This window comes from Chiloscyllium punctatum, chromosome X, assembly GCF_047496795.1.
Source record: "Chiloscyllium punctatum isolate Juve2018m chromosome X, sChiPun1.3, whole genome shotgun sequence".
Lineage (NCBI taxonomy): Eukaryota > Metazoa > Chordata > Chondrichthyes > Orectolobiformes > Hemiscylliidae > Chiloscyllium > Chiloscyllium punctatum.
Window position 1 is genome coordinate 11088829 of NC_092791.1, and position 25866 is coordinate 11114694.

General features: G+C 48.7%; 1 protein-coding gene across 1 annotated transcript in view; it reads right to left on the reverse strand.

Annotated features, from left to right (window-relative positions):
- Window positions 1–1029: 1029 nt before the first annotated feature.
- The window catches only part of LOC140471100 (activin receptor type-1-like), a 201895-nt gene continuing 177058 nt past the window's right edge, over window positions 1030–25866 (reverse strand). Inside the window, exons 10-11 of the mRNA XM_072566980.1 lie at window positions 11810–11940; window positions 1030–6676 (exon numbers count right to left, since the gene is read on the reverse strand). Of these exons, the coding sequence (XP_072423081.1) occupies window positions 6533–6676; window positions 11810–11940 (275 nt within the window). The 3' untranslated portion in view covers window positions 1030–6532. The remainder of the gene's footprint in view (window positions 6677–11809; window positions 11941–25866) is intronic.

The following is a 25866-nucleotide window of genomic DNA, read 5'->3' on the forward strand; positions in this document are numbered from 1 at the left end:
TGGGGGTTACCATTGACCAGACTCTCAACTGGACTCGTCACATAAAAACAGTGGCTACAAGAGCAGGTCAGAGGCTGGGAATCCTGCGGTGAGTAACTCCCCTCCTAACTCCCCAAAGCCTGTCCCACCATCTCCAAGACACAAGTCAGGAGAGTGATGGAATACTCCCCACTTGCCTGGATGGGGGCAGCTCCAACAACACTCAAGAAGCTCGACACCATCCAGGACAAAGCAGCCGCTTGATTGGCCCCACATCCACAAACATCCACTCCCTCCCCCCACTGACGCTCAGTAACAGCAGTGTGTCCCATCTACAAGATGCACTGCAGAAATTCACCATGAGGTTTGGACCAAAGGGCCCATTTCCCTCCTGTACACCTGTATGGGTGGCATGGTACTTCAGTGGGCAGCACTGCTGCCTCACAGCACCAGGATCCCAGGTTCGACTCCAGCCTTGGGCGACTGTGTGGAGTTTGCAAATTCTCCCGGTGGGTGTTCTCCGGTTTCCTCCCACAATCCAAAGACGTGCAGGTTAGGTGAATTGGCCGTGCTGAATTTCCCGTAGTGTTCAGGGATGTGTAGGTTAGGTGCATTAGGCAGGGGGACATGTAGAGAAGTAGGGGGTAGGGGAATGGGTTTGGATGGGATACTTTTCAGAGGGTTGGTATGGAATTGTTTCCATACTGTCGGGATTCTATGACTGAGAACATGGGACATTGCAAAGCCAAGACAGAGCTCTGATGAAGTTTCTTTTAAAAAAAACCCAAAGTTTGTCCAAGGGAAAAATTAAGGTAGGTAAGGCATTACAGCGTTTTGTCTTTCAATGCACTTACTGGAGTACAGCACTCAGCAAGTCTAGACTTCTTCAGTGCACTTTAAGAATTACTGGACTGGGTTATGCCACACTCTGACATCAGAATGACAGAGTGGATGTATATGTGAGGGTGCAGGTGGGATCAAGAAAGAGAGTTTACATTAAATTACATTTAAATAACAAAACAGAAGCAAAAACAAAGCTACTGCCACATATTTCTTGTTTTGGATTTCATTTGCTTTATTGTTCCTGTGAAAGTGCAATTTTTAATAAAGTATACTTCAAATATGATGATTATGGGATTAATTGGAATAACATTAATGCAAACAAAATAGATGTGTTTTTATTTTACTTAATCTCTCACTGGCAGCATCACAGAGCACTGAGAATGCACAAGGTGTTGAGAATGAATCCATTTTCCTCGCCAAATCCCACAATAACCTTTTATTTCCTGCTCCCTCCACCTGGGCTGCTGAAGCTGGGATTGGTCCAGACCCAAAGACTGGGAAGGGCATCACTGCTGAAGGCAATTCTGACATGCACCCACACAGACATAGATACACTCACACAGATACACAAACACACAGACATAGATACACGCACACTCACACGTACACACACACACTCACACAGATACACAAACACACACCCACACAGACATAGATACACTCACACAGATACACACACACAGACATAGATACACGCACACTCACACGTACACACACACACTCACACAGATACACAAACACACACCCACACAGACATAGATACACTCACACAGATACACACACACACAGACATAGATACACGCACACTCACACGTACACACACACACTCACACAGATACACAAACACACAGACATAGATACACTCACACAGATACACACCCACACAGACATAGATAAACACACACACACATAGATACACTCACACAGATACACACACACACACATAGATACACTCACACAGATACACTCACACACACATAGATACACTCACACAGATACACACACACACAGACATAGATACACGCACACTCACACGTACACACACACTCACACAGATACACAAACACACAGACATAGATACACGCACACTCACACGTACACACTCACACACACTCACAGATACACACACACATAGATATACGCACACTCACACACTCACAGATACACACACACAGACATAGATATACGCACACTCACACGGACACACTCACACACACTCACAGATACACACACACAGACATAGATACACGCACACTCACACGTACACACACACACACTCACAGATACACACACACAGACATAGATATACACACACTCACACGGATACACACACACAGACATAGATATACGCACACTCACACACACACACACACACTCACAGATACACACACACAGATATAGATATACGCACACACACACAGACATAGATATACGCACACACACTCACAGATACACACACACACAGACATAGATATACGCACACTCACACGGACACACACACACACACAGACATAGATATACGCACACACACACACACACTCACAGATACACACACACACACAGACATAGATATACGCACACTCACACGGACACACACACACAGATACACACACACACAGACATAGATATACGCACACTCACACGGACACACTCACACACACTCACAGATACACACACACACAGACATAGATATACGCACACATACACACACACACACACTCACAGATACACACACACACAGACATAGATATACGCACACTCACACGGACACACTCACACAGATACACACACACACAGACATAGATATACGCACACACACACACACTCACAGATACACACACACAGACATAGATATACGCACACTCACACGGACACACACACACACAGATACACACACACACACACACAGATACACAAACACACAGACATAGATATACGCACACTCACACGGACACACACACACACACACACAGATACACACACACACAGATACACACACACACTCACACAGATACACAAACACACAGACATAGATATACGCACACTCACACGGACACACACACACACACTCACAGATACACACACACACAGACATAGATATACACACACTCACACGGACACACTCACACACACTCACAGATACACACACACAGACATAGATACACACACACACTCACACACATACATACACACACACAGACATAGATATACGCACACTCACACACACTCACACATACACACACACACACACAGACATAGACATAGATATACGCACACTCACACGGACACACACAGACAGACATAGATATACGCACACTCACACACACTCACACAGATACACACACACACAGACATAGATACACACACACACACACTCACTCAGATACACACACACAGACACTGATACACGCACACTCACACGTACACACTCACACAGATACACACACACACAGATATAGATACACGCACACTCACACGTACACTCACACAGATACACACACACACAGATATAGATACACGCACACTCATACGTACACACACACACTCACACAGATACACACACTCACACACACATAGATACACGCACACTCACACGCACACACACTCACACAGATACACAAACACACAGACATAGATACACACACACAGATACACACACTCACACTCACACAGACACAGATACACACTCACACACACAGATACACACACTCACACTCACACAGATACACACACACACAGATACACACACACACTCTCACACATACACAGATACACACACACACGCACAGAGATACACTCACACACACACAGATACATGCACACACACACTCACACAGATACTCACACACACACTCATTCAGATACACACACACGCGCACACACACTCACACACACTCACACAGATACACACACAGACATAGATACATGCACACTCACACATACACGCACACTCAGATACACACACACTGACACGTACACACACACACACGCACACAGATACACACACAGACATAGATACATGCACACTCACACATACACGCACACTCAGATACACACACACACGCACACAGATACACACACAGACATAGATACATGCACACTCACACATACACGCACACTCAGATACACACACACTCACACGTACACACACACACGCACACAGATACACACACAGATATAGATACATGCACACTCACACATACACGCACACTCAGATACACACACACTCACACAGATACACACACACACAGATATAGATACACGCACACTCATACGTACACACACACACTCACACAGATACACACACTCACACACACATAGATACACGCACACACACTCACACAGATACACAAACACACAGACATAGATACACACACACAGATACACACACTCACACTCACACAGACACAGATACACACTCACACACACAGATACACACACTCACACTCACACAGATACACACACACACAGATACACACACACACTCTCACACATACACAGATACCCACACACACACACACAGATACATGCACACACTCACACACACACAGATACATGCACACACACACTCACACAGATACTCACACACACACTCATTCAGATACACACACACGCGCACACACACTCACACACACTCACACAGATACACACACAGACATAGATACATGCACACTCACACATACACGCACACTCAGATACACACACACTGACACGTACACACACACACGCACACGGATACACACACAGACATAGATACATGCAAACTCACACATACACGCACACTCAGATACACACACACTGACACGTACACACACACACGCACACAGATACACACACAGACATAGATACATGCACACTCACACATACACGCACACTCAGATACACACACACTCACACGTACATACACACACACGCACACAGATACACACACAGACATAGATACATGCACACTCACACATACACGCACACTCAGATACACACACACTCACACGTACACACACATACTCCCACAGATACACAAACACACAGACATAGATACACGCACACTCACACGGACACACAGATACACACACACAGACACAGATACACACACACTCACATACACACAGACACAGCTACATGCACACGCACTCACACGTACTCACAGACACAGATACACAGACACACGTACTCACAGACACAGATACATGCATACACACACACTCACAGGCACAGATACACACACGCACACACACAGGCACAAATGCACGTGCGTGCACACACACATAGACACAGTTACACACACGCACATGCACTCGCACATCCACACACACCCACAGATACACGTGCACTCACACATACACACTGACACAGATACACAAACACACACTCACTGACACAGATACACACACACATACACACACACAAAGATGTGCGTGCATACGCACACACACAGATAGACACACTGACACACACAGATATACACACACCCACAAAGACATGTGCACACAGACACAGACTCACACATACATACACGCACGCACAAATAAACATAGAGATACACAGACACACTCACATCGATGCACAGTCATATACATACACACAGAGGTACAGGCACACACCGATTCATACTGACATAGACACTCACAGAGCCATACACTCACACAGAGACACACTCACATACAAAAGCATTCAGACGCCTACACACTTTCACAGACACATACAGAGTCACACAGCCACAGGTACACACACATGCATAGAGTAACACAGATACACATACACAGGCATATGAGCACACATACATGTGTGCACACATGAACAGACATGCACACAAACACATCATACACAGACATGTAGACTTACACATGGATGTGGACACAGACATTGTGCATACAAAAATACACTGGTCAATTCTGACACACACAGGCATATACAGAGAGACTTACTCACAGACAGAGGTACAGCAACACAGATACTGCAAACAGACACATAGAGGTACACAGACAGACATATGCACATACACACACAGACACTGATGCACACACAGGTGGACACAGACAGACATAGTCACAAAGACACACACACAGGCACTGACAAACACACACTGAGGAACTGTCACACACACACACACACACATGGACACACTCAAGCATTGATGTACAATGTACTGACTCACCACAGGCACTGTCATAGATAAGGACACACAAGGCACACAGGTACTGAGTTACCACAGGCATTATTATACAGCCATGGGCACACATTGGCACTGATACACACACATATGGGGACACACGCACAGACTCATACATACACAGAGAGACACAATTACATAGAAACACATCGATTCTCTCTCACACACCCATGCAAGCACTGAAACACACAGAGTCGACACACATACAGACTCAAACACACACACACACTCTCTCAATGTGTTGGAATGGACGACACCAGGACAACACCATTCCCCCTAGAGGGGCACAGCCAATTCCCAAAACGCCTTGATGCTGACACACCAGCCAGTGCACAGATCTCACTGTGAGGCAGACTCCAGACAGAATTAAACCCAGCGCTGCAGAACAGGCAGGAATTGTATGGCAGGTCAGGAAGAGGGGCGGGGGGGAATTGGACAGGGTTGCAGTGGATGAACTGGCAGCTGCCATCTGAGAAGATCTCTCAAACCTCTGCCTGTTGTTGTTTTTTTTTTGGGGGGGGGGGACCGACTTAAGAAGAGCTAGCTGTCTGTTTTGAGTTTGTGCAACAAGTTGTCTGAATTGGCCAGGGAGCTCAGGGTCTTCTTAATGCGGAGAGCAGTCAGCCGAGCTGTTGGGTTCTGGTACCACGACTCCTTCATCAGCTTGGCCAGGGAGAAGAGAATCTAAAAAAAAAACCAGCAAACAAAACCGTGAGCCAAATGACAGAGAAAAAAGGGAGCCAGAAACGAATACATGGCCCCTGGCTTTGTCTGCAGCCAGTCAATGCTTCACTCTCCACAGGACAATCTGACACGATTGGGAGAGAGAATCCAGTAGGATACCACCACCTGGTGGCCACAGGCTGCATGGCAGTTGGCATCGCCCATTCGCAGTGAAGGAGAGCCTTGCATTTAGATGGCGCCGTTTGCAACTTTAGGACTCTCCAAAGTGCTTCACAGCCAGGGGTGCGCTGTTGAAATGGAGTCACTGCTGCCTGGCAGGCCAATTCGGGCACGAACAGAAAACGGAAATGAATGACTAGATTACCTGACTCGCAAGTCTTAGTTGACGAGGGCTAATTCAAACAAGGTGAGGGAATGCACAAGACAACGGCGAACTCCTGATCTAAGGCAGGATGCGATTGCCATGGAGGTTCGCCAGACTGATTCCTGGGATGGTCAGACTGCGCGGGAATGAGAGGTTGATGAGAATGTGACGATATTCGCTTGGGGATGCGGAGAATGAAAAAGGGACACTTGCTGGGTTTTTTTGAGCTGAGTACAAGGTTCAAGGAGGTTCATCCAGAGCCGTATAAAACACATGGTAGCCTGCAGCTAGAGTACAACTCTGGTTGACCACCGTGTAGGAAGGACGTGGCCCCACTAGAGAGAGAGAAGACTGAGGTGATGGACAAGGGTGCATCAGGAATGGAGACTGTCAGGCAAGGCTGGGCTCGTTTTCTTCAAACCCGGGAAGGGTGAGAGACGACTTAATCAAGGTGTATGTAATTGTGAGGGGCTTGGAGAGGATGGGCTCTTGCGGTGCAGTGGTAGTGGTAATCCTCTACACAAGTTGATGAGAAGCTGTCGTGGAAAGCACTTGGGCTCTGCATTTGAAGCGCGATCACTCTCAGTCCGCCAGGTTAAAAGGTGGAATCTGGCTGGATGGCCTTCCTCACGGCCACCACAGATCGGATGGGCCAAGGAGCTTCACCCTGTGCAAGTGTTTCAATAACGAAACATCTTGACAACCGTGACTGAGGTTGGCAGACATTGTATATTTGCTGGGTAGGATTATCCACTAACGCAGATAATGACTTCCTGTGACAGTCAAGAGTACAGTACATGGGGATGCTGGGGACTTTTTAATTCACTTATGGGATGTGGGTGTTACAGGCTGGGCCCAACATTTATCACCCCGTCCCTAGTTGCCCCCCTTGAGAAGGTGGGGGTGAGCTGCCATCTTGAACCGCTACAGTCCATGTGCTGTGGGTTGACCCACAATGCCCTGAGGGAGGGAATTCCAGGATTTTGACCCAGTGATAGTAAAGGAACGGGGATATATTCCCAAGTCAGGATGGTGTGGGGCTTGGAGGGGAACTTTCAGAGGGTGGTGTTCCCATGTATCTGTTGCCCTTGTCCTTCTAGATGGAAGTGGTCGTGGGTTTGGAAGGTGCTGCCTGAGGATCTTTGGTGAGTTTCTGCAGGGCATCTTGTAGATGGTACACACTGCTGTTACTGAGCGTCGGTGGGAGGAGGGAGTGGATGTTTGTGGATGTGGGGCCAATCAAGCGGCTGCTTTGTCCTGGATGGTGTTGAGCTTCCTGAGTGTTGTTGGAGCTGCCCCCATCCAGGGGCAAGTGGGGAGTATTCCATCACCCTCCTGACTGGTGCCTTGGAGATGGTGGGACAGGCTTTGGGGAGACAGGAGGGGAGTTACTCACCGCAGGATTCCTAGCCTCTGACCTGCTCTTGTAGCCACTGTGTTTATGTGGTGAATCCATTTAAGTTTCTGGTCAATGGTAACCCCCAGGATGTTGCTAGTGGGGGATTCAGTGACAGTAACAGTATTGAATGTCAAGGGGCGGTGATTAAATTGTCTCTTGAGAGATGATCATTGTCTTTTGTGATATGAATGTTACTTGTCATCTATCAGCCCAAGCCTGGATATTGTCCAGATCGTGTTGCATTTGAACACAGACTGCTTCAGTATCTGAGGAGTCGCTAACGGCGTTGGACATTGTACAAGTCATCGGCGAACATCCCCACTTCTGACCTTATGATGGAGGGAAGGTCATTGATGAAGCAGCTGAAGATGGTTGGGCCCAGGACACTACCCTGAGGGACTCCTGCTGAGATGAGATGAGTGACCTCCAACAATCTTTGTGCCAGGTATGACTCCACCCAGCAGAGAGTTTGCCCCCTGATACTCGTTGATTCCAGGTTTGCCGAGGTTGGTAGAGCTCCCTCAGGGTGGTCCATTGAGGGACAGCGAAGTTGTTCTTGTGTCCCACCTCCCAACTTCAAGTGGAGTCTGGCTCCACCTAGTGGCTCACTTACTGAATGCAGTTGGGAGGGAGTCATCGAGAGGCCAGGCTGGAATTTCTTCACGGTGTTCCAATTGCGAGCAGGCAGCCTGGGAGTACGCCATGATCAGAGAGGGCACTCTGACCGCTGCAGCCTCATGACCAATTCCCAAACAATGCGGAGCCAAACCTGGGACAGCTACGGGCAGCCCCCTCCACTCAACAGCTCCCTCTCCCCACCCCCGGTCCTCCCAGGGGCCCACTCCTCGCCAGTGACTCCTGCCGCCTGGCTCCGCGCACACCCGAAGGCGGGAGATGTGGCAGCGCCCGCTGTAGTCAAATAGCTGCTCTTCCCTGACATGGTGTGCCTGCAAGGAATGGCTCATTGAGTGCAGTCTAAGAAGGAGGGATATCATTTCCCAGGGAATTCCTCAACAATAAAGAATGAATGGTTAATGGTAAGGTCCTGGGGAGTGTTGCTGAACAAAGAGATCTTGGAGTGCAGGTTCATAGCTCCTTGAAAGTGGAGTTGCAGGTAGATAGGATAGTGAAGGTGGTGTTTGGTATGCTTTCCTTTATTGGTCAGAGTATTGAGTACAGGAGTTGGGAGGTCATGTTGCGGCTGTACAGGACATTGGTTAGGTCACTGTTGGAATATTGTGTGCAATTCTGGTCTCCTTCCTATCGGAAAGATGTGAAACTGGAAAGGGTTCAGAAAAGATTTACAAGGATGTTGCCAGGGTTGGAGGATTTGAGCTACAGGGAGAGGCTGAACAGGCTGGGGCTGTTTTCCCTGGAGCGTCGGAGGCTGAGGGGTGACCTTACAGAGGTTTATAAAATCATGAGGGGCATGGATAGGGTAAATAGACAAGGTCTTTTCTCTGGGGTAGGGGAGTCCAGAACTAGAGGGACATAGGTTTAGGGTGAGAGGGGAAAAGATTTTTATAAAAGAGTCCTAAGGGGCAACTTTTTCACTCAGAGGGTGGTGCGTGTGTGGAATGGGCTGCCAGAAGAAGTGGTGGAGGCTGGTACAATTACAACATTTAAGAGGCATTTGGATGGGTATATGAATAGGAAGGGTTTGGAGGGATATAGGCCGGGTGCTGGCAAGTGGTCTGATCCCCTGGCACTATTCCAAGTGCAGAAGGGTGTTCCCAAATAACGACCAACTTCACTAAAGTAGATCATCTGATCAGTGTCAGAGTTTTCGGGAGTCTTATGAGGACAATTAACAAGAGAACAGGACGCTACACTGGGAAAGGGGTTCCTGGGGTGTAAGGTGCTTTGAGACATTGGGAACCTCTATCAAAAAGCACACCTTTCTTTGTTTTCATTAGCAACAGAGATTTGGAGGAAAATAGCCTCAGGATATGTTTGGCGACACTCAGATTGTGAGCCAGTCTCCCCCAATCTCGGCATCGCATTTGACCCTGAGCTGACTGTCCCCCTATCCTGAACCACTTTATTCTGAAGTAAATCTGTGGAAATCGGAAACAATTAGGGCAAATGCTGAAGAAACTCAGCAGGTCTGACAGCATCTGTGGAGAGAGAAGCAGAGTTAATGTTTCAGGTCCAGGGACTGCTCTTCAGATAGTCTGCCAGAATCTGCTGACTCGCTTCAGCAAGGTGTGTGTGTGTGTGTGTGTATGTGTATATATGGGTGTGTGTGTGTGTGTATATGGGTGGGTGTGTGTGTGTGTGTGTGTATGTGTGTATATATGGGTGTGTGTGTGTAAGAGTGTGCATAAGAGTGTGTGTATGTGTGAGTGAGAGTATGTGCGTGTGTGTATGAGTGAGTGTATGTGTGTGTGAGTGTGCATGAGAGTATGTGTGTGTGCGTATGTGTGTGTGAGAGTATGTGTGTGTGTGTGTGTATGTATATATGAGTGTGCGTGAGAGTGAGTGTGCATGTGTGTGTATGTGTGTGTGCGTGAGAGTATGTGTGAGTGTATGTGACTGAGTGCGTGAGAGTGTGCGTGAGAGTATGTGTATGTGTGCACGTGTGTGTATATGAGTGTGGATGTGTGTGTGTGCGTGAGAGTATGTGTGAGTGTATGTGACTGTGTGAGAGTGTGGATGTGTGTGTGTGTGTGTGTATGTGTGTGAGAGTGTGTGTGTGGGTGTGTGAGAGAGAGAAAGAGAGAGAGTGTGTGTGTGTGTGTGTGTGTGAGAGAGAAAGAGAGAGAGTGTGTGTGTGTGTGAGAGAGTGTGTGTGTGTACATGCTGTGGGGAGTTGATAAAGGGATTAGAGTTTTAACTAGTAATGTTATACAGCAATAGTTTATAATTATTTCCCTGTTGCTAAAGTCTATTCCCCTGTAATAAATTGTGGCTCTTGTTCAGTAGAGGAACCTGATGTGTGCTTTCTATCAATCAGGTTCTGGAAGTCAGACAGACTGGGTTGGTCTTGTTCAAATCCCTCTGTGGCCGTAGCCCTCTCTATCTGTGTAATCTCCTCCAGCACCCTCCCCGAGCCTCCAGGATCTTGGTGCTCCAAGAATTCTCCCCCCATTACATGGCCCATCGCTGTACCTTTAGTTTTCTGGGGAATCTGCTCTCGATTTCCCTCCCTTTCCGCATTTAAGGTGCCACTTAAACTGATGCTTCCTTGTGTGATCTGCTAACTGTCCCAGTGAAGGGGCTGTGTCCTGCCTGGGGAGGGGGGGAGGGGGGGGGGGGTGGCGCAAGATCGTTGCCCGGGCTTCGGCCTGCAAACCAGGCCTGCTCACAACACGCGTGGCCCCTTCCCCTGGAAGAGGGAATACCGCACGGAAAGACGCGGGCTGCCTACCGGATCGGAGAGCCACCTGTTGGGAACACTGGGTCTGTACTGGTCGGTGCAGACAACTTTCCTCATGTCCTCGAAACTGGGGTCGGTGGGCACCACGTCATAGAACGGAGGCATGTACTCTTCTGTGATCCCTGTGGGGAAACGCGAGGAGGAATGAGAGTCAGTTTGAATCCCTTCCCCACCCTCTCCGTAACACTCGGCGAACCCCCAGTCTGGCAGCGTTAAACACAAGAACCCTCAGGACTTCGAAAAACGCCGTGTCCAAAATGGGAACCTTTCAGTTGCTTTACCATTCAAGACAGATTGAGCGCAGTTTCCCACTCCCTCCCTCCATCTTTTTGCTTCCTTGACTGAAACTCTTGTCTACGTCACCCTTCAGTGTACTTTCCAGTGAAGTTTAAACCAACGCATCTACTCCCCCCCACAAGCCGTTTCTTAGATTCTGAGGATGAAATCCATCAAGTCCCAGACACTTGATGGGGCACAGCCCCGTCACTTTGCTCGGTGTCACTTCCCTGGTGATTGTAGTCTCTTTGATTTCCTCCCTCACTGACATTTCCGACTTCATGTCGAGATCCGACATGTTACAGAGATGTGATTTTATATCATGAAACCAATGTGAAATTCCTGCTCAATTCCTCGGCCAGCTCTTTATTTTTAATACCCCATACTCCCTTTCTATTGGGCCAATGTTCACTTTGTTCACCCAGTCCTTTGAGTGTAGGAGGTGGGACGTCATGTTGAGGTTGTACAGGACATTGGTGAGGTCTCGTCTGGAGAACTGTGTCCAGTTCTGGTCGTCCTGTTACAGGAAGGATATTATTAAGCTGGAGAGGGTTCAGACGAGATTTACCAGGATGTTGCCGGGATTGGAGGGACTGAGTTAGTAGGAGAGGCTGGATAGGCTGGGAGTTTTAACTCAGTCCCTCCAATCCCGGCAACATCCTGGTAAATCTCTTCTGAACCCTCCCCAGTTTAATAATCTCCTTCCTGTAACAGGGTGACCAGAACTGGACACAGTTCTCCAGACGAGACCTCACCAATGTCCTGTACAACCACAACATGATGTCGCCAACTCCTACACTCAAAGGACTGGGTGAACAAAGTGAACATTGGCCCAATAGAAAGGGAGTATGGGGTATTAAAAATAAAGAGCTGGCCGAGGAATTGAGCAGGAATTTCACATTGGTTTCATGATATAAAATCACATCTCTGTAACATGTCGGATCTCGACATGAAGTCGGAAATGTCAGTGAGGGAGGAAATCAAAGAGACTACAATCACCAGGGAAGTGACACCGAGCAAAGTGACGGGGCTGTGCCCCATCAAGTGTCTGGGACTTTGATGGATTTCATCCTCAGAATCTAAGAAGCGGCTTGTGGGGGGTAGTAGATGCATTGGTTTAAACTTTCCAAACCACTCTCGATTCAGAGAAGGTCACGTTAGATTGGAAAGCAGAGAAGGTAAGCCCTTTGTACTAAAATGGAGGCAGACAGAAAGCTGGAAACGACAGACCGGTTAGCTGTTGCATCGAGTCACACAGCACTGAAACAGACCCCTCAGCCCATCCCGTCCATGCCGACCAGATATCCCGACCTTACCTAGCCCCGTTTCCCAGCATTCGGCCCATATCCCTCCAAATTCATATACCCATCCAGATTTAAACGCTGTAATTGTACCAGCCCCCACCACTTCCTCTGGCAGCTCACTCCATACACGTGCCCCCCTCTGTGCATCAGCGTCTCCTTATAACTCAAACTCTTAGGGGAGATTTCAGACACTCTTATTATAGAGCATTTCGAAAGGTTCGAGGTAATCAGGTAGAGCCCACATGGTGAAACGGGACTAGATTAGTTCAGGAAACCTGGTCTGCATGGATGGGTTGGGCTGAAGGGCCTGTTGTGCTGTATGAACTGCCTCCGAGTCCCAGATTTCCAGCGTGTGCAGCTCTTTGTTTAACTTGACCCTTTCGCCTCTGCCTTAAAGCAGAGGCTCTTTTCTCCCAGCGTCAGTTCTGGCACCTAACCCTTCGATTCTCCTCACAAGACAAAGTGCCTCGGTTTCTGGCCTCCATTCAGGAGGGAGTATTACTGCGCTGTACCTCATCTCGCGATTTATCGTGGACCTTTGCCCCCCCTGGCCTTTGGTGCCAAGCTAGTCCCCTGGCTGGGAGTACAGGGACTTGAACGGAACCATTCAACAACAACAAGCGTGCATTTGCATAGTGCCCTTTGAAGGCATTTCACAACAGCAGTGTCACTTAAATCCGCCCGAAGAGGCTAGAGGGCAGGGAGCCACAGTGTTGGAAGTGTCTGAAACAGGGGGGAGGGTGAGAGAGAGGCATACCGAGGATATTCCACTGGAAGTAATTCAACACAAAGCTGACAGCGGAGGCCGGTCAAGGGACTCCCGCAATAATTTCGGCAGCGGGCTGGCTTTGTGTGGCTTTGGGGGCCTGTGACTCCTGTGCCAAAGCTAAGCTCAAGGTGCCCCCTGATGGTGACGTTAGCAAAGGCTCCTTGTGAAACTGAGCCACACACACAGACCTCACCCCGGGTCCCATTGAGGATGTTGTGTCTGGGAGCCCTCTGCAGTGAGGAAGGAGCAGGGGGGGGGAACGGGGGCGCGGTCAGAAGGCTCCGTCATTGGCTTTCAGTCACTGATTTACAGTATGGACCAGGGCTCAATCAAACCTGTTGTGTTGATGTGGTGCAGTGTCACCCTTTTACCATCTGAAGCCAAGAACATAAGGACTTAGGAAGAGGAGGAGGCCACTTCAGGCCCTCAAGCCTGCTCCACCATTCAATATGGCTGACCTGCTTGGGGTCTCCTTTCCACTGCCTCCCCGACTCATCGATTATGAGAAACACTCTAGATGATAAGGACAGGGAGGTGAGGTGGGAGTTGTACAGGACTCTGATCAGGCCCCAGTTGGAGGACTGTGTGCGGTTCTGGTCCCCACACTATAGGAAGGATGGGATAGCACTGGATGGGGGTGCAGAGGAGATGTTGCCTGGGATGGAACGGTTTAGCGAGGAAGAGAGGCTGGGTAGGCAAGGACCTGCTGGAGGGTGTCCAAGGTTATGAGGAACACAGACAGGGTGGATAGGAAGCAGTGGTTCCCCTGAGTGGAAGGGTCAATAACAAGGGGGGTCACCATTTTAAGGTGGAAGGCAGGAGGTTTAAGAGGGGGGGGTTTGAGGAAACCTCCTTTCACTCAGAGGGTGGTAGGGGTCTGGAAGGCACTGCCTGGGAGGGTAGCTGAGGGGGGGGGGGAGAAACCACACAAACTTTAAAAAGTACTTGGATGAGAACCTGAAAAGTCATAACATTGCAGGCTTTGGGGCCTAATCGGGGAAAGTGAATCGAGTGTAGTTAGCAGTGTATTTTAGGTGGCACCGACTCTTTCTGTACTCTGAGTCTACACCTTGCTCATTTGTCAAAAAAACCTGCCAAACCCAGGCTATATTCGAGGAGCCCACTCCCCACCTGCTGTCGGAGAGAGCAAGAATTCCACAGGCTCCGAGGCCTCCGGTAAAAGGAGAGTTTCTCCTTGCCTCCCCCTTAAAAAGGGAGATCTCTCGTTCTCTATTTGTACCCCCCCCCCCCCCCCCCCCCCCCACCCCACCTTCCCCACCCCCAACCTCGGCCAAGAGGAGCTTCTGGGTGGCACGGTGGCTCAGTGGTTAGCACTGCTGCCTCACAGCACCAGAGTCCCAGGTTCGATTCCAGCCTTGGGCGACTGACTGTGTGGAGTTTGCACATTCTCCCCGTGTCAGCGTGGGGGTGCTCCGGTTTCCTCCCACAGTCCAAAAATGTGCAGGATAGGATGGATTGGCCACGCTAAATTGTCCCACTGTGTCCATAGGTGCATTAGTCAGGGGTAAATGTATGGTGATAGGGTAGGGGAATGGGTCTAGGGAGGGAGGGGGGGGTCAGTGTGAATTTGTCGGGCCGAACGGTCTGTTTCCACACTGTAGGGATTCTATGGTTCTGTGTTTCTGGATTGGTTGAACAACAATAATCAAAAATGGTTTCGATCCCAAGTGCAGGCCAATTCATCACACACTCCAACATGGTGCTCCGTGTGGTATGTCATTGTGTAAGATTCTATTCCTTCAATGGGTTAAACCAAGACTCCGGTGGGTGGGGGAGATCCCATGGTACTATTCCGAAGAGCAGCCCTGGGTGGGACTGATCGATATTTATCCCTCGGCCAACGTTGCCAAAAGCAACTGTTGCTGATGGGATCTTCCTGTGTGCAAATCGGCCTGATAATTCCATCAGCCGGCTGAAGAGACAAAGGCTGTCCAGTTATTTGCATGAAGATGTGGTTATCCCTGATTCAGATCTGGGAAGTCCCCACAGTTTCTTGCCGATGTTTCCTGCCCATCCCCTGGTTTCCCACAACTGAATCGCTTACTCAGCTAGGTCCTGGGCCTCCTTCACCGCCCGCTCCCTCACCACCCGACGCCTGGAGGAAGAACGCCTCATCTTCCGCCTCGGAACACTTCAACCCCAGGGCATCAATGTGGACTTCAACAGCTTCCTCATTTCCCCTTCCCCCACCTCACCCTAGTTTCAAACTTCCAGCTCAGTTACTGTCTCCTTGACTTGTCCGACCTGCCTATCTCCTTTTCCACCTATTCACTCCACCCTCTCCTCCCTGACCTATCACCTTCATCCCCTCCCCCACTCACCCATTGTACTCTATGCTACTCTCTCCCCACCCCCACCCTCCTCTAGCTTATCTCTCCACACTTCAGGCTCACTGCCTTTATTCCTGATGAAGGGCTTTTGCCCGAAACGTCGATTTCGCTGCTCGTTGGATGCTGGCTGAACTGCTGTGCTCTTCCAGCACCACTAATCCAGAATCTCAGGGTCACCCGAACAACAACGGACTTGAGACACAGACCAGCATCTGCCAGGATTTCTGTCACTAAACGCAGTTTTGTCGGGGCAGAGGGATTATTACACGCAGCGGGCAGTTTTCCAACTTGTCTACTGGTGCCCTCACCGTGATTTCATTTGCAAATGAGGTGGCCAGTGGGTGTTACTCAGCTGGCAGAGGGAGAAACACTCGTGCCAAAGACAGTGGCTTTCACTGCCCGGGCAGTGGGGGTGGGGGGGAAGGAAAGATACCCAAAGTTTCACCACCTGCTTCGGCTGCCCTGCTCTCTGCCAGCTGGTGAGATTGCTAAACACAGGCGAATACTGTGCCAACACTGCATGCCTTTTTTGGATATTCATACAGTGTGGGCATCACTGCCATTTATTGCCCAGAGGGAAGTTAAGAGTCAACCATGTTGGCTGATTTGTTGCCAAGTGCTGGCAAATGGGACCAGATGAATATAGGATATCTGGTCAGCATGGATGGGTTGGAGTGAAGGGATCAGATAGAAGTCCATAAAACTACGAGATGCATCGATTGGGTTGACGGTCAGTACCTTTTTTCCCCCAGAGTTGAAACGTCTGATGCTAGGGGACATGCACTTAAGGTGAGAGCAGGAGAGTTCAAAGGAGATGCGAGGGGCAGGTTGGTCGCACAGAAGGTGATAGGAGTCTGGAACCCACTGCCAGGGCTAGTGGTGGAAGCAGATTCGGTGGGGGCTTTTAGATAAGCACATCAATACGTAAGGAATGCTGGGATATGGGCCAAGGGCAGGCGGAAGGGATTAGTTTAACTTGGCCTCATGCTTGGCACAACATGGTGGGCCGAAGGGACCTCTTCCTGTGCTGTACTGTTCGAGGTTCTACGTTCTAAGCCAGACAGAAGAATTTATTTAAAATCAAATAAATGGGTGGAGGGTTGGTAAGGTAAGTTTGTTTTTTTTTGTCTCTTTTGTAATTCAGAACAATGGGAATAGAGGTTAGGGCAGTTGAATGTTCCTCCTGGAGGATGTGGGAGGTAAGGGTCACCACTAGTGTCCCTGCTGACTACATCTGTGGGAAGTGCACCCGACCCCAGCTCCTCACAGACCGCGTTAGGGAACTGCAGCTAGATCTGGAGGAACTTTGAATTATTCGGCAGGCAGAGGGGGTGATAGAGGAGGGTGAAAGGGAGTTAGTCACACCTAAATTACAGGATAAAAGGGTGACCGTCAGGAGAGGGAGAGGGAATAGGCAGACAGTGCAGGGACCCCTTGTGACCGTTCCCCTCAATAGTAAGTCTACCGTTTTGGATACAGTTTGCGGGTACAACCTACCAGGGGAAAGCCAGAGCGGCCAGGTCTCTGGCATTGAGGAACGGACAGGAGATTCTGTAGTCCTGCACGTGACTCCGAGGTGCCTCCTAGGTGTCAGGGTCAGGGGTGTCTCGGATTGAGTCGACAGGATCCTTAAGGGGGTGGGAGAGCAGTCAGAAGACATGGTACACATCGGTACCAATGACATAGGCAGCGAAAGGGATGAGGATCTGAAAAGTGAATATGGGTTGGAAGCCAAAAGGCAGGACAAGCAGAGTAGTAATGTCAGGTGCCACGTGCTAGTGAGGCTAGGAATGGAACACGAGTGCAGATGAACACGTGGCTGCAGAGCTGGTGTAGGAGGGAGGCCTTCAGAGATATGGATCATTGGGATACCTTCTGGGGAAGGTGGGAGCTGTACAAGGAGGACAGGTTGCTCCTAAACTGGAGGGACACCAATATCCTGGCGGGAGGTTGGCTAGGCCTCTTCGGGAAGTTTTAAACTAGTTTGGCAGGGGTTGGGAACTAGAGTTACGGATCAGAGGATGGAGTAGCTGGTGAACAGGCAGATGCAGCGTGCAGAGAGTCTGTGAGGAAGGATAGGCAGTGGATAGGGCAAAGTTGCAGTCAATATATTGGGTCAAAGTGTGTCCATTTTAACGCAAGAGGTGTCAGGAACGCAGGTGATGAACTTCGAGTATGGATCAGTACTTGGAGCTAGGATGTTGTGGCCATTACAGAGACTGGGATATCACAGGGGCAGGAATGGCTGTTGGATGTTCCAGGGATTAGATGTTTCAAAAGGAATAGGGAGGGAGATAAGAGGTGGAGAAGTGGCATTGCTGATCAGGGATGGGATTACAGCTGCAGAAAGGGAGGTTGTTGAGGAGGGTTTGTCCACTGAGTCATTATGGGTGGAAGTCAGAAACAGGGAAGGAGCGGTCACTTTATTGGGAATTTTTGACAGACCCCCCACTCCCCACCCCCAATAGCAACCGAGACATGGAGGAGCAGATTGGGAGACAGATTTTGGAAATGTGAAGAACACAGAGTCATAGAGATGTACAGCATGGAAACAGACCCTTCGGTTCAAGCCGTCCATGCCGACCAGTGGGTGGCACGGTGGCACAGTGGTTAGCACTGCTGCCTCATAGCGTCAGAAACCTGGGTTCAATTCCCGCCTCAGGCGACTGACTGTGTGGAGTTTGCACATTCTCCCCGTGTCTGCGTGGGTTTCCTCCGGGTGCTCCGGTTTCCTCCCACAGTCCAAAGATGTGCAGGTCAGGTGAATTGGTCATGCTAAATTACCCGTAGTGTTAGGTGAGGGGTAAATGTGGGGGAATGGGTCTGGGTGGGTTTCTCTTCAGAGGGTCGGTGTGGACCGAAGGGCCTGTTTCCACACTGTAAGTAATCCAATCTAGTCCCACCTGCCAGCACCTGGCCCATAGCCCTCCAAACCCTTCCTATTCATATACCCATCCAAATGCCTCTTAAAACGCTGTAATTGTACCAGCCTCCACCACTTCCTCTGGCAGCTCATTCCACACACGTACCACCCTCTGCGTGAAAAAGTTGCCCCTGAGGTCTCTTTTATATCTTTCCCCTCTCACCCTCAACCTAAGTCTCCTTCTAGAAGGCGAGACTGGGACTTGAGGCACAGTCTCATGGTGAAGGGACAATCCTTTCGAACTGAGATAAGGAGGAAGTTCTTCAGCCAGAGGGTGGTTAATCTGTGAAGCTCATTGCCACAGAAGGCTGTGGGGACCAAGTCATTGAGTGTATTTAAGACAGAGAAGGATAGGCTCTTGCCAATAAGGGGATCAGGGTTACAGAGTGAAGACAGGCGATTGGGACTGAGAAACATATCAGCCATGATTGAAGGGCAGACTCGATGGGCTAAACAGCTTTAATTCTGCTCCTTAATCATGCTTGACAAATCTGTTGGAATTCTACGAAGTTGTAACGAGTAGAGTTGACAAAGGGGAGACAATCGATGTGGTATATTTGCCAAATGCTTTGTGAAAGTCCAGACTGCTCCATAAAGAGATTATTATGCAAGATTGAAGCGCATGGGAGTGGGGGAAGTGTATGAAGATGGATAAAAATCTGGAAAGAAGAAAGAGGAAACAAAGATTATGAATTAACGGGTCCTTTTCAAACTGGCAGGCAGGAACTAGCGATGCCACGGGGACCGGTGCAGGGAGCCCAGCTATTCATAACATACATGAATGATTTGGGTGAGGGAACAAAACGTAACATCTCAAAGTTTGCAAATGACACCAAGTTGGGTGGGAAGGGTACAGAGATCCTTCAGCAGGATCTGGACAGGTTGGGTCGAGTGGGCAAATCAATGGCAGATGCAGCATAATTTGGATGAATGTGAGGTTATTCACTTTGGAGGAGAAAGTCAGGCCTGCAGATGCTGGAGATCCGAGCTGAAAAATGTGTTGCTGGAAAAGCGCAGCAGGTCAGGGCAGCATCGACGTTTCGGGGCATCAGCCCTTCTTCAGGAATGAGGAAGGTGTGTCCAGCAGGCTAAGGTAAAAGGTAGGGAGGAGGGACTGTCCCTCCTTATCTTAGCCTGCTGGACCCACCCTCCTCACTCCTGAAGAAGGGCTGATGGCTGAAACGTCGATTCTCCTGCTCCTCGGATGCTGCCCTGACCTGCTGCGCTTTTCCAGCTCTTCAGTTTGGAAGCAAAACCAAGGCGGCCTGTGAATGGCTGTAAGTTGACGGCAGTCTGCAGTGGGACCTGGGTGTCCTTGTGTACCACTCACTGGAGGTAAGCGTGCAGGTGCAGCAGGCAGTGAAGAAGGTGAATGGTATATTGGCCTGCATTGAGAGATGTTTTGAGTCCAGGAGCAGGGATGTGTCGTTGCAGTTAGACAGGGCCTTGGTGAGGCCACACCTCGAATACTGTGTGCAGTTTTGGTCCCCTTTTCTGAGGAAGGATGCTCTTGCTCTCCAGGGAGTGCAGTGAAGGTTTCCCAGGCTGACTCCGGGGCTGGTGGGAGTGACATGTGAGGACAGATTGACGAGGTTAGAGCTGCTTTTGCTGGTGTTCAGACAAGTGAGGGAGGATCTCAGCGAGACTTATACATTTCCAACAGGACCACACAGGGTAGCTGCAGGGAGGATGTTCCCGATGGTGGGTGCATCCAGAACCTGGGGTCACAGTCTGAGGATTCGATGTGGACCATTTAGGACAGAGATGAGGAGACATTTTTTCACTCAAAAAGAGTTGCGAGCCTGTGGAATTCATTACCACAGGAAGTCATTGATGCCAAACTTTTGAACGCATTCAAGAGGCGGCTAGATTTAGAACTTGGGGTGAATAGGGTCAAAGGTTATGGGAAGAAAGCAGCTTTTGAGTTGGACAATCAGCCCTGATTGTGCTGAATGGAGGAACAGACTTGAAGGGCCGAATGGCCTTCTCCTGCTCTTATCCTATGTTTCTATCCCTACTTGCCCTTGAGAAAGTGGTGGTGTTCGTCCATATGCTGTCAGGAAGGGAATACAAGGATTTTGACCCAACAACATTGAGGAAACAGACCCTGAAGGTGCCCCAAAGGTTACTGTGAAACATAAAAGCTCATGCTGTAGGTATACAAGGGTGGCACAGTGGCTCAGTGGTTAGCACTGCTGCCTCACGGCACCAGGGTCCCAGGTTCAACTCCAGCCTCGGGCTGTGTGGAGTTTACACATTCTTCCTGTGTCTGCGTGGGTTACCTCCCATAGTCCAAAGATATGCAGGTTAGGGGTAAATTGGCCATGCTAAATTGCCTATTAGTATTAGGTGCATTAGTCAGGGGGGGGGGGGGGAGGGTTGGTGTGGACTTGTTGGGCCGAAGGGCCTGTTTCCACACTGTAGGGAATCTAATCTATAATACATTCACATGGATAGAAAGTTGGCTTGTTAATCTTGTTTGGAAACTTAATTTAGTTACTATACCCTTGTACTTCAAAAGTCTTTTATACAAACAGTAAACTATCGAGATATCAGCACTCATCTTTGTAACACACCAACCATTACATCTCATCAGCCAGCAGAAGGACCACTGGTGCCAACAAGTACTTTACGTTATTTGATAAACTTTTAAAGATTTTGCAACAAATGTGGGAATCTGATGTTAAGTTTAAATGGAATGGGTGCTCACCTCTAGCGTTTTCTTCACCTGGCCTTGGATTTCTTGAGAAACGCTGAATAGAACAGCACAGCCACAGTACAGGCCCTTCGGCCCACGATGTTGTGCCGAGCATTTATCGTAATCTGAGATCAATCTAACCTGCACACCCCTCAATTTACTGCCGTCCATGTACTTGTCCAGCAGTCGCTTAAATGTCCCTAATGTCTCTGACTCTACTCCCACCGCTGGCAGTGCATTCTACCCACTCACCACTCTCTGTGTAAAGGACCTACCTCTGACATCTCCCCTATAACTTCCTCCAGTCACTTTAAAATTATGACCCCTCCTGACAGCCATTTCTACCCTGGGGAAGAGTCTCTGGCTATCTACTCTATCTGTGCCTCTCATTACCATGTACACCTCGATCAAGTCATCTCTCTTCCTTCCTTCTCTTCAGTGTGAAAAGACCCAGCTCACTCAACCTCTCTTCATAAGACATACCCTCCAATCCAGGCAATATCCTGGTAAATGTCCTCTGCACCTTCTCTAAAGCATCGACATCCTTCCTATAATGAGGTGACCAGAACGAAACACAATATTCCAAGTGTGGTCTCACCAGAGTTTTATAGAGCTGCAGCAAAACCTCACGGCTCATAAACTCAATCCCCCTGTTAGTGAAAACCAAAACACCATATGCCTTCTTAACAACCCTGTCATCCTGGGTGGCAACTCTGAGGGTTCTATGGATGTGGACCCCAAGATCCCTCTGTTCCCCCACCCTGCCAAGAACCCTGTCTTTAACCCTGTATTCTGTATTCACATTCGAGCTTCCAAAAATGAATCCCCTCACACTTTTTCCAGTTGGAACTCCATCTGCCACTTCTCAGCCCAGTTCTGCATCCTGTCAATGTCCTGTTACAACCTACAACAGCCCTCCTCACTATCTACAACACCACTCACCTTTGTGTCATCGGCAAACTTACTAACCCACCCTCCCCCCCCCACTTCTTCATCCAAGTCATTTATAAAAATCGCAAAGAGCAGTGGCCCAAGAACAGATCCCTGTTGAACCCCACTGGTCACCGAGCTCCAGGCTGAATAATTTCTGTCTCCATCCACCCTCTGTCTTCTATGGGCCAGCCAATTCTGTATCCAGACAGCCAGATTTCCCTGTATCCCATACCTCCTAACTTTCTAAATGAGCCTACCATTGGGAACCTTATCAAATTTAGCGATGGAAAGGGATTGGTATATACAGCCGGGGGAAAGGCAATTATGACGTGATTAGGCAAGATTTAGGATACATAGGATGGGGAAGGAAACCGCAGGGGTTGAGCACAATTGAAATGTGGAGCTTATTCAAGGAACAGCTACTGCGTGATTTTGATAAGTATGTACCTGTCAGGCAGGAAGGAAGTGATCGAGTGCGGAAGCCATGGTTTACTAAAGAAGTTGAGTCCCTTGTCACGAGGCGAAAGAAGGCTTATGTTAGGATGAGATGTGAAGGCTCAGTTTGAGTGTTACAGGTTAGCCAGGAAAGACCGAAAGAGAGAGCTAAGGAGAGCCAGGAGGCGATATGAGAAGTCTTTGGCAGGTAGGATCAAGGAAAACCCTAAAGCTTTCTATCGGTAAATCAGGAATAAATGAATTATGAGGGAAAGATTAAGGACCATCAAGGACAGTAGTAGGAAGTTGTGTGTGGAGTCTGAGGAGATGGGAAAGTGCTAAAAGAATATTTTTCATCAGTATTCACACTGGAAAAAGATAATGTTGTGGAGGAGAATACTGAGATACAGGCTACTAGACTAGACGGGATTGAGGTTCACAAGGAGGAGGTGTTAGCAATTCTGGAAAGTGTGAAAATAGATAAGTCCCCTGGGCCAGATGGGATTTATCCCAGGATTCTCTGGGAAGCCAGGGAAGAGATTGCAGAGCCTTTGGCTTTGATCTCTATATCATCATTGTCTCCAGGAACAGTGCCAGAAGACTGGAGGATAGCAAATGTTGTCCCCTTGTTCAAGAAGGGGAGTAGGGACAACCCTGGTAATGATAGACCAGTGAGCCTTACTTTGGATGTGGGTCAAGTGTTGGAAAGGATAGGATTTATAATCATCTGGAAAGGAATAAGTTGATTAGGGATAGTCAACACGGCTTTGTGAAGGGTAGATTGTGTCTCATAAACCTTATTGAGTTGAGATGGTGACCAAATAGGTGGATGAGGGTAAAGCAGTTGATGTGGTGTATATGGATTTCAGTAAGGTGTTTGATAAGGGTCCCCATAGTAGGCTATTGCACAAAATACAGAGGCATAAGATTGAGGGTGATTTAGCAGTTTGGATCAGAAATTGACTAGCTGAAAGAAGACAGAGGATGGTGGTTGATGGGAAATGTTCATCCTGGAGTTCAGTTACTAGTGGTGTACTGCAAGGATCTGTTTTGGGGCCACTGCTGTTTGTCATTTTTATAAATGACCTGAATGAGGGTTGGGTTAGAAGGGTGGGTTAGTAAATTTGTGGATGACACTAAGGTCTGTGAAGTTGTGGACAGTGCTGAAGGTTGTTACAGGTTACAGAGGGATATAGATAAGCTGCAGAGCTGGGCTGAGAGGTGGCAAATGGAGTTTAATGTGGAAAAGGGTGAGGTGATTCACTTTGGAAGGAACAACAGGAATACAGAGCTCATGATAAGATTCTTGGTAGTGTAGATGAGCAGAGAGATCTCGGTGTCCATGTACATAGATCCCTGAAAGTTGTCACCCAGGTTGATAGGGTTGTTAAGAAGGCATATGGTGTGTTAGCTTTTATTGGTAGAGAGATTGAGTTTTGTAACCATGAGGTCATGTTGTTACTGTGTTAAACTCTGGTGCGGCCGCACTTGGAGTATTGCGTACAGTTCTGGTCACTGCATTATAAGGAGGATGTAGAAGCTTTGGAAAGGGTGCAGAGGAGATTTACTAGGATGTTGCCTGGTATGGAGGGAAGGTCTTATGAGGAAAGGCTGAGGGACTTGAGGCTGTTCTCGTTGGAGAGAAGAAGGTTAAGAGGTGACTTAATTGAGACATATAAGATAATCAGAGGGTTAGGTAGGGTGGGCAGGGAGAGCTTTTTTCCTCGGATGGTGATGGTTAGCACAAGGGGACATAGCTTTAAATTGAGGGGTGATAGATATAGGACAGATGTCAGAGATAGTTTCTTTACTCAGAGTAGTAGGGGTGTGGAACGCACTGCCTGCAACAGTAGTAGACTCGCCGACTTTAAGGGCATTTAAATGGTCATTGGATAAACATATGGATGACAATGGAATAGTGTAGGATAGATGGGCTTCAGATTGGTTCCACAGGTCGGCGCAACATCAGTGGGCTGAAGGGCCTGTACTGCGCTGGAACGTTCTATGTTCTATGTTCTAAACGCCTTACTGAAATCCATGTACACCACGTCCACTGCTTGACCTTTGTCAATTTGTCTCGTCATATCCTCAAAGAACTCAGTGAGGTTTGGGAGGCATGACCTGCCCCCTCACAAAGCCGTGCTGATTATCTTCAATCAAACTATCTTGTTCCAAATAGTCTAAATCCTATCTCTCAGAATCCTTTCCAGTGCCTTGCTTACCACAGACGTAAGACTGAGCAGTCGGTCATTCCCAGGGATTTCCCTATTCCCTTTCTTGAACAGAGGAACAATATTCGCCTCCCTGTGGAGAGTGAGGATGCAAAGATCCTTGCCAGAGGCACAGCAATCCCATTCCT